At 30.4% G+C, this 10,828-nt stretch overlaps 2 protein-coding genes across 4 annotated transcripts; both read right to left on the reverse strand.

The window, feature by feature from the left end:
• Positions 1 to 799: 799 nt before the first annotated feature.
• LOC110665885 (protein S40-4) lies at positions 800 to 2,208 on the reverse strand. Its single transcript, XM_021826183.2, has one exon. It carries the CDS (start codon positions 1,977 to 1,979, stop codon positions 1,458 to 1,460), a length of 522 nt encoding a protein of 173 aa, XP_021681875.2. The 5' UTR covers positions 1,980 to 2,208; the 3' UTR covers positions 800 to 1,457.
• A 3,626-nt stretch (positions 2,209 to 5,834) lies between these two features.
• LOC110665886 (gamma carbonic anhydrase 1, mitochondrial) lies at positions 5,835 to 10,512 on the reverse strand. Of its 3 annotated transcripts, none has more exons than XM_021826186.2 (6): positions 10,260 to 10,512; positions 9,244 to 9,387; positions 7,789 to 7,914; positions 7,548 to 7,699; positions 6,376 to 6,667; positions 5,835 to 6,122 (listed from the first exon to the last, which is right to left on the reverse strand). In XM_021826186.2, exons 1-5 carry the CDS (start codon positions 10,372 to 10,374, stop codon positions 6,389 to 6,391), a joined length of 816 nt encoding a protein of 271 aa, XP_021681878.1. In that variant the 5' UTR covers positions 10,375 to 10,512; the 3' UTR covers positions 5,835 to 6,122; positions 6,376 to 6,388. The 3 variants fall into 3 exon arrangements, with proteins under 3 accessions (XP_021681878.1, XP_021681877.1, XP_021681876.1); XM_021826185.2 differs by having other exon boundaries at positions 5,835 to 6,130; XM_021826184.2 differs by lacking the exon at positions 5,835 to 6,122 and having other exon boundaries at positions 6,145 to 6,667.
• Positions 10,513 to 10,828: the final 316 nt, after the last annotated feature.

The raw sequence follows: 10,828 nt of genomic DNA on the forward strand, positions 1-10,828 counted from the left end.
AATCGAAGCTATTCTACAATATAATCTTAAATTTTCAATTTAAAAAAAGGTAAAATCGGTGATTTTAATTTAAAATTAGATTTGGATGAGGTGGTCCAAAAGATTAATAATAATAATAATAATGTTCCTTACGCAACCTAATTATGTAAGAGGACAACTATGTGTGTGGAATTGAAGAGACAGAGACACATATAAATCAACCAGCGCCCCTCGTTTTTTTTTATCTACTTTTTTTTTTTTTTACTATTAATTAATCCTCTTTTTTCAATACAATTAACCTGGCTTTTTCCGCAGTAAATACATTGAATTTTACTAATTTTTGTCTGTAAATTTTCATTTTTATTTAAATAAATACAAATTTCTTTTGATTTATATTAATTTTGATTTAAATTCATATAAATTTTAATTTTGATTTAATTATATAAAAATTTTAATACATTATGATTTATTTTTTGAGATTGACAAACATCATAACTATATATTTTTTAATTCAAAATAATAATTTTTTTAATTAAAGTGAAAAAAGAATAAAAAAATTAATATAAATAACAAATTGCCCTAAAAAATTTATCAAATATCACATTTTAATTAATTTATTTTTAATTAAATATTTAAACTATTTAAAAATTATATAATTTTATTAAATACTAGATTAATTATTTTTAAATTAATTTATTAAAAGTTAAAATAAACAGCCTAATAATATAAAAAATGTTTAGACAAACAAACAAACAAAATGCTAATCATATTGTTTCAACAATATGTATGTGTGATTTTTCATGTCACCATCATTTTCATGTCACCATAATCGCTTTGGATATCACCAACTCATTATTAAATTCAAAATAAGGTTAGTTTCTTAAAAAAAAATTATTAATTAATTTCTATAGCAAGAAAAATAAAAATATGTTTAAAAAAATTGTGGACTATTCCTCATTAAAGATGACCAATAGATTTTACTTGAAGGATTGTTCTAGCCGCTAGCTGGTCTGTAGCTTTCTTGCCAACCACACCCACCAAGAAGTCCATTTCTCTTCTCATTCTCTCCATTTCTTTCCTCATTCTCTTCTTCTCCAGTTTCTTGCTTTTCTCTAATTCCCATACATGATTTCAAAGGAAACAAAGAACAAGGAACACAAGTAAAGAGTACCATCTTTATTTTCTTTAATATTAAAAACTTGAAAAACTAAGAATTACAGGGCAAAAGATCATCATCATCATCATCATGTCTTCCTCTGATTACACTTTACCAGAGAGGATTTTTAGCTCCCCTAAAACAAAACAAATAAATACTTGACAAGAAACTAACACATTAAAAAAAAAAAAAAAAAAAGTAAAGTACCCTATCAAAGAAAATTAATGCATGATCATCCTCTCATCCTCATCTCTATAATTATATAATATAATTAATAATCCTTTTCTAGTTTTACTCTCTCGTTAATTGATTCTTTCTTCTGCTAATCTTCAAACCCAACTATCTTCCAAATTGCATTTCTCACCTGCCTCAAGTCTCTTCCTTTCAATGTTCTCCCTATCCCTTCATGAACAGAAAAAGAAGCCCCTCTCCTCCTTGCTAAATATTCATGGGGAGGAATCCTTGCATCTTCGTCATCACCACCATGATCATCACCATAATAGTCACTATCTTGATCTTGATCATCATCTTTATGATGCCTTCTGTAGTGATCTTCCCTATAAATCTTGGACCAATCTGGTATGTTCACTGGAAGAGATGCAGCGCAGGTCACCGGCCGGCTAGTCCTTTCCACCACCATATTTCTGCCACCTTTTCTTGATGGACGCGAACTGGGTGCGATTTTCTTGGCCTCCAATTGTGACACAGCACTAGAATTATTACTATTGTTCCAAACATCAGCCTCATCAAATTCGAAAAGATTCTCAGGAGCATTCAGAGGATGAAAATCACCATCTGGGGTTAAAAAAATGAAGTTACTCTCTCTTTTCGCATGGAATGCCATTAATGATGACCAGGAAATAAAGAAAAGAAAGATTTGGAATTTGGGTTTTGAGGTGGAAAAAGAGATCAGAGAAGTAGAGGATGAGCTTCCTGTTTGTCAACACTGGCTTGAGCTCTAATGGTTGAATTGCTTTCCAATTTTATAGTAGTGTAATGGATAAGCTCTCTTTGCACAAGATAACAAGTTTGCTATACACTTACAATAATACTCTCTTCAAGTAATGCTTAGATGCAAGCAACCCCACGTGACATATCATGGGGTACTCCTTGTTAATCCACTACTGCTTATTATTATTTAATTTTATTATTATTATTTGTGGTTGTCTGGGAATGCCCTTAATTTAGAATATCCAAAAACTAATTAAATTCCCTTAATTACTTTGAAATGACACGTTGAGAATTATTAAAAAATTAAATGCCCATAAAAATGACACGCAAGGATTTATATTTTTTTAATGGATTTTATTACATAATTGCCTGCAGAGAGTAGATAGAATCGAATGTATCCAATCATAATGTAGAAGAGTGAAACGTGGACCAATCAGGATGCACGGTCAGCTCCTCAATATTCATTGGTTGTAATGGGCAAGGCTTCTCTGATCTCTAATACAAATACTAAGTCAAGTTGTGGGCTCCACACCATCAATGAAAACATCTAATCGTCCATATCTTGACACGTCAGGTACCGTATAATTTCTTCTTCGTATTTTTAGGTTTTTGTCTCGACGCGATTATTACGTGGCATTTTTAACTTTATTTTGACATTAAAAAAAAATCAAATTATATATATATAAATAAATATATATATGTATATTACTGTTGAATTTTATACTCAATAAATTAATCAATCACGTGAGAATGAAATTAAAAAAAAAAAATCATTTATGATGAGCGCCATCATCAATTAGAATTCTTATAATATATATACATTTTCACTTATAAAATTATAAATTCTCACACTCTTAAATTTAAAAAATAATTAATTTTTTTTTATAAATAATAAATATTTTATTTTCTAATATATTAAATATATTTTATAATTTACTAAATTATGATACTAATAAAAAAAAGAGTTTTTTTTTTAAATAAAATGTTATACTAATTTTTGAACAGATTTACTCGGTTGCAGAATAGAGGGAAGCTTTCTTGATATTGTTCTTATGAAATAGAGAGAACATCATAAGAGGAAACACTGAAGAAGGAGTGCAAGAAGTCGGCTGTAGAAACGATGGATGTGAATACAATACACTGAAGAGTTCTTTATTTTTTATTTTATTTTATTTTATTTTTTAATAAGACCAACTCATAAATTGATAATAAATTTCTTGTGAATGCCGATCTAACGATCAGTGTCTGAAAAAGAGTCTCTCCGGGATAAGTAGCTTTTACATGGAAAGAAGTGACTGATTAATTCCTTCAAAGTAACTTGCTTTTTAATTTCATAATTAAGGAGGAATCAAAAGATTATATTAACATGTTATAATAATGATTAATGATGCACAACTTCAGCAGCATAGCTATTAAGAGACTTAGAGGGCCAGGTCTTGGATTTATCTTGGTTAAATAATTTTGAATGTGTATATATAAGTGTGAGAGGTGCACTATTTAGTTAGTAAATACCTGAATATATATATATATATATATATATATATATATATATATATATATATATATATATATTTATATAATATATAATAAGCTTTATACGTATATATATCAAAAGAAAATTAATTCAATTAAATAGCTTTGGGTATGTATTTATATAGACATGATAAGTATACTATTCCATCAATAATTACCTAGACATATGTGCTTATACAATAAATTCTATATGTATATATATCAAAAAAAAAAAAAAAAGACTTAGAGGGTCATGGTCTGACTAATTTTTCTTATTCAAAATTTATAATTGTCGAAATATTTTTATATAAGAGATAATTTTTATATGATTGGTTCTTTCAAATATTTTTAATAATAATCAAATTGATTTTATAATTTTCATTGCTAACTTTAACAATTGTTTTCTTTTTGTGAGCTAATAATAATAATAATAATTAATAGATAAATCTCTAATGAATTTATATTCAATTTTATTATTTTAAAATTAAAATTTGTATTTAATTTTACACTTTCACTCTGATTATGTAATTTTATTAAATTATATTTATCTAATTTCATGTGATATAGATAATATAATTTTATTTTGTAATCTATTAATTAAATTAATATTTAAATTAAATTACTAATATTATTATTTGCTTTGAGGCCCGTAACCTCGTGAAACACGAAAGTTAAACATCCAATAAAACATGTTTTTTCTTCTTTGTCTAAAACATGAGTATCATGTGATACTCTTAACAAATTATATACATAACCATTTACTAGTTCAATGTATAATTAAGTATTTTAATTTAGATATTTTTTTAAAAAATTTTATACAAGCCCTTTTTTATTTATTGGATTTATTTTATTAAAAACAGTCTAAAATAATATATATATATATATATATATATATATATATATATATAATTTAAAAGGATATAAAAGTGAGTAAAATAATAAATTTATAGGGAGTGGATGATTAAGCAAACATAGTTGATTTTTTTAATATATGTTTTGGCTGTTGATCCATGCAAAAAGGTTGGGTTTTAAAGGAGCTTCCACAAACAATCAAATGATTAAAATAAATTAATGATGTAGCTTAATAATGGTGGTCTTGTTAACCCTTTTTTAATTACTTTACCCACCATTGTCATGCTACAAATATTGAAAAGCTATCCTTATCACTTCCAATTCCTTTCCTTATAGACAAAAAGGTTTATCTTTTTTCAACTTAATAGTTAGGCAGCCAGCTTATATCATTACTAAATAGAATCTTTCACCCCTAAACTTATTTTTTACGTGATTTAATTCGATAAATAAAGGTATATAAATATGTATATTTTATGAAATTTAATTATATATTTTATGCCTAAAAATTTATAATAAATTAAATTTAGAAAAAAATTTTCTTTATAATAATTAAAAATAAGACATCTTTTACACGTGCAAAGTTACAAATCTAATAGGTAGATTTGAATTTCAAAATTCTTTCATTATTACCTTTCAATTAACTAAATTTATTCAATTATTAAGAATTTTATAATTAGAGTTTTCTATAACAACAAATGAAGGTCTTGCAATTGCTTAAAAAAAAAAAAAAGAAACGATATCTATAGGTCTCAATTTTTTCCTAAAAACAACAAAAGCGGTGGAATTTTTTTTTTAATTCATCCACTCTTGCTATTGCTTTGGCTGAGTGAAAAATGACTATTTCCATGATCTTTTTAGCATGCTTGAGCAAATACTTTGCTAGCTTCAAGTCATTTCTCCCATTGAAGATCTCCATCTCAACCTTCTCCAATTCATGAACAGATATTTGGCACGCTCTGATGTATTGGGAATTTTTCTGGGGTGCAGATTTTTGTTTATCCCTTGCTGGTTCTAAAAAGCGAATGATATTCTCTCATTATTTGAGTATTTAAGACAACGGGAACTTGCATACCCCATTTCTCTAGTGAAAATGTCCTTTTTTTTCAAGAAAATCCTGAATGTAATAAAAACGAATAAGTCTCGTCTAATAATCTAATCTTTCACTTCATTAACCTTTCGCCAAAAATCCACAAGCAACAACCAAACCTTAATCTTAATTCTTATTCTAGTTAGAATCAGCTATATGAATCATTTTTTAACCCAAAAACCAAAAAAAAATTGCCATCCATGCATAAAACTGCTACATGCCATGAGCTCATGCGTTATGGGCGTAGCTCCAAATATTTTCTTTAGTACCACGCCACTACAAATGGCAGAACAGCCATTCAACAATTCTCCCTTGATTCATCTTTCATTTCTTTGTTACAGCAAAATACACATATCTTAAGGATAGCAGACCATCAACACATGCATAATGTATATAAAGTTTTAATAGTTGATCAGGTGATGTCCAAAAGGGTTCCTGTAACGGCAGAAACAATCGCAAATCTGCAGCAACACTATTGTCCTCCATGCATATTCACACGTGAATCACGCAATAATTACTTTTGACTGCCAACGTTAGCTAGTTAGTTGCACCATCCCTCAAATAATTCAATATCAGAAGCATGGACTGCATTTCTTAGGAAGAGAAAAACATCAAAATAGATTCAGCTTTATGTCATTAGTTCTCCCATGCAAGAAAATAGAACATCTAAACAACCACAAGTAGAGTAGAGCAGCGCCAAAAGCTTAAATGAAGCCATAATTCTACCCTAAACAAGTCTGGTATTATTGGGAAGTGATCCCTTCTGAATGTATTTGCACAAAACAAAAAATATTCCTCCGAAGTCAAATATGAAGATTTGAATTTTAAGAAACAATACCTCTTGAAAAACCTCATTTTGCCCTGGGTGCTTTATCTGGTAGGACATTATCTGGAAGTATAAGCTCAGGAGGAGTTTCCCGAACCACACCCAGCATTGAGTCATACTCTTCATCGCGACGGGCAAATTTCTTGCGAAGTACCTTCTCAAACTCAATTTCATCAAAAGGCTTAGCATTCTCAGCAGCATGAACCTGTGCAAGATTGGAATAATTGGTGGCTGACTGTGAAATAAAGGCAATCTCTTCATCAGTTAGCTTTCTCAGAAACTTTGCTGGATTGCCTCCCCACACCTGCATATATCACTAACAAATTTATCTTAGATTTTACAGATTAAGGCTTTAAGGTTTTGATCAATTGAAGAAAAATCCAAGAAGCAGTGTTACTAAGTTAGTCAAGGGAACAGTCTATTTAACATATGCTCAACTAGGAAAACTTATAGAGGAATATTTGATTAGAGGGACAAAATAAAGGAGCGTTTCCACATTTTTTTTATTGGAAATCAATAATTAATAACTCATAATTATTGCTTTAATCTATAACCCTAAATCTAATCATTTCAATTACAGAAGAGACGATCTCTTTAGAACTTTATGGGCCCATCAGAAATTTGACAAATTTTATGACTCATACACAATTCCAACTCCAAGAATGGGCAATTTGAGTGAAAGGTGGGTCAGAATCATGTGCAGGCAATGACAGCAATTCTATTACCATATTTTTTGCACAACTATCGCAAAACTTCTTAGGCAACCATTATTGAACATACCATTGCCAATCCATTTATCGTTATTCATTGACAAATTCAAAGCACTAATCCATGTACCTACTACATTTTGTTCATAAATCATAACAACACACATTAAATAGTCATGTAAGCAGTACATGATAGGGCATTGCCAACCTACTTATTTGTTTGCCATCACAATATATCAGTCTTCAATACCTTTTCACCTAAAATTTCTCCAAAATTCTACAATTTCTAATTTACATTCTGGGTACTTAAATGTTTAATTCATGATGCAGCCTAAAAGCATCCTCAACAATATGTTCATGCATCCTGTTGGAGATTAGTTTGAACCGTATGCTGACCAACTGCCACAAACATAACCATAGAAAAAAAAAGTGGAAATCGTCCTGCACAGACACAGAGTGAGAGACTTAAAGTCATACCTCTCCTGCAGGAATCCTAGCGTTTTGTCTCACAAGGGCTCCAGCAGCAACCATGCCATGTTTCTCGACAACAACACCATCAAGAAGCATTGCTCCCATGCCAACAAAAGCTTCATCCTCAACAATACAGCCATGTAAAACGGCACTATGTCCTGGCCATTGCAAATTTTAAATCACAAATAGTTCAAGCACACATCAGGTTGATTAGCATTAACTATATGACCTCCACCACATGACTTACCTATAGTAACATTGTCTCCAATTATAGTTGGTAGCACTTTCCCATTTAGATTAGATTTTGCCACATGCACAAGGGAATTGTCTTGTATATTAGTTCCAGCTCCAACGCTAATGCTGTTCACATCACCTATCCACAAGATTATTAAAAAAAAATGATAATCAGAAAAAATTTTCTGGAATTCACATCCAGTTGAACATATAGAACTTAAAGAGTAACTTATAAGTTGTAACTCCCAACGTGCAGGCAATTAGAGGGTTGCAACCTTTACCTTCAGCTGGGGAGCTCTAAAATAATATTCATGAGTTAATCATATGAACTTATGCAGTGATAATTTAGACTCTTCTATAAGCTATTCAGATGTTCATCATCTTCAGTTCTTCATAAACCACTGATTGGTCAAATCATGGAGCAAAATACAATATATTTGAACATATGCAGCTGGCAGAAGTAGGAAAAGGAAAAATGAATAGAGGAAAAAACCCTGCTTGAACTAAGAAGTCAGTTTCTAACAATATAGGCGCAGCAATTTTATTTTTCATTGTCTAATAATTATAACAGCGACACAATAGATTATTAGTAATATAAGGCATGAAAAATAATTCAAAGGATGGCCACCCATTTAGATCACCCAGATTAATGCACTTCTTAGAGACTTTCTACTTTTAATAAAGCAATGACAGTTGGGTAGGACTGTATTGTAAACAAAAGGAAATATTGCCAGTCACTATTCTTAAAAAAGATAATGAAAGCAAGAGATCAGGCTTTATATATTATTTATGTACAATAAGCCAAGTTCAGATTTGGATGGTGTAATTAAATTTAAGTGAACTGGAAGCCAGGCTAAAATAAAAGAGAGCTTGGACAGCATCTCCAAACATTATGTTTTAATTCATTAATTTGTCAACATAGAAAAGATCATAAAAAATAATTAAAACATTGGTAAGTACAGAAATGCAGTACTGATAACTAATATCTTTGTAATGAATTTGGTACTGATAAATTCTTCCATGTCAAGCTTAAAAAATTAAAGAGAGTAAATCTATCCAAATATGGCTGTAGTGTGGCATAGTACTAATTTCAACCAACAGATCTACTTGCATATGCTTGTCAAAAACATGCAAGAATGATGAACCCAATCAATTCACTAAAGGTATATTAAAAAAAGACACTGAAACTAATCAGATAAATTCCAAGAAGAAAGGTATGATGCAAGCATTGCATATTCAAACACAAAAGCTTCACATTATATTAGACATCACTTTTCTCCCCTCATAGAATGGACTTAGATCTTCCATACGCTGAAATTTTATTAAAGAAAATGATAAACTTTTCATTTTGGATTTTTTTTTTTGTTTTATTTTGGGGCACGGAACATCTTCAACCGCATCCAATTAATAAACAAAAAATTATATGCATCACACATAGTACAAGAATTCTTAATAAATCATATAGTACCTCTCAAAACACAACCGTACCAAATAGATGACCCCCTTCCAACTTGAACATCCCCAATGATAGAGGCACTGGGGGCTACAAATGCATCCTTATCAACCGCAGGGGCTTTGTCAAATATGTTCATGAGAGTTCGATGTCTTGACACTAAAACAGAAACATAATTAGTAAATAGAATACATCATACATGCAAACTAGAAGAATATAACTGAAGTTATATTCCTCAATGTCAATTAGAAGCAAGTTATGATAACACATATTATTTAGGACCATAGAAAGCATTCTCATTGCGTGCTACCATTGCCAATGGCTTAGATAATGCAAATTAAGAAACTTGGATAGACTTTTAAGGCAGATGACAAGTAGCAATAGTTTGGACTCAGGAACATGCAACTAGCAAACATAAATAACTCAACTGCGTCCGCAGAACTACTTCAAACAATACCAAAGGTTTACAATATTCTTTTATCAATTTTACACCAAGATGAAATCTTCTAGCATGTCTTTTAAGTAATTGTGTACAAGATACATCTGTCCGCCAAACTTGAACAATCCTCCACCATCTTCCTTATGGAATTTCACAAAAGAAATCAAACTTCATAATAACAGCCACTCAATAATTTCCTCTGATTTCAACTTTCACAACAAAACCCTAGCATGATTAACATACATTTTAAGAATCAGTGTCATTAAGAATGAATAGATTTTCAAAATTTTTGACCGCACCACCAATTCAAATTTCATTGTCATTTTCCATAAAATGTCAGCCGAACTTTCACATTAGAAAACATTGAAACAAACGCTGTCTAGTCAACAGGTACAATCTCCACTAAATTCTCAGTTATCCATCGTAAGAACAAACACGTATGTAACATGAACTACACATTTCAGAAAACTGATCTAATTTTGTGGTAAATTAAAACATAAGAGACGAATTGACATCATGACACCTTATAAGCAGGCATATCGACAGAGGGGAAAGAGATGAGATCTAGGGTTTAGAGAAACGAAGAACTTACGCTGCTCCTGGAAGTAGTAGTTGCCTTGGAGGCGGCAACCAAGGCGATCAAGGGCCTGACCGGTCTCGCGAATCCAGAATCCGACGGTGTATATGGCTCTGCCAAGGGTCCCCATCTTCTTCCTATGGTTTGATCGGCGGTTATCTCCGGCGTCTGTGACTGTGAGGTTTCAGTGAGTAAAATAAATGAGCTTTAGTTAGGGGATTACGGACCTCTTCAAGTTTCGGCTGTGTGCGTGTCAAGGGTGAGACAGGCCGTGGAGAAACAGTGCAAATAGTATGTCCCGTACACGTGGGAGGGCAAAATGGGGTTTCCATGCACATTTATTTATTTTAATTAATTTTTTTATTTTAATATTGATTCTAATTTAGTAATTAGTGAAAATGCCTCAAAAAATTAAAAATTTGAATATTTATTATTACAAAACACCTAAGAAAAATATTTCATTTTATGCTACCCAAAATTAAATTCATATCACTTTCATAATAAATTAGAATCGAATCGGTATTATATATTTTTAATATAATTATATAAAATTTAATATAAATATATATATATAATATTTCTAA

The sequence above is a fragment of the Hevea brasiliensis genome, chromosome 5 (genome assembly GCF_030052815.1).
Source record: "Hevea brasiliensis isolate MT/VB/25A 57/8 chromosome 5, ASM3005281v1, whole genome shotgun sequence".
NCBI lineage: Eukaryota > Viridiplantae > Streptophyta > Magnoliopsida > Malpighiales > Euphorbiaceae > Hevea > Hevea brasiliensis.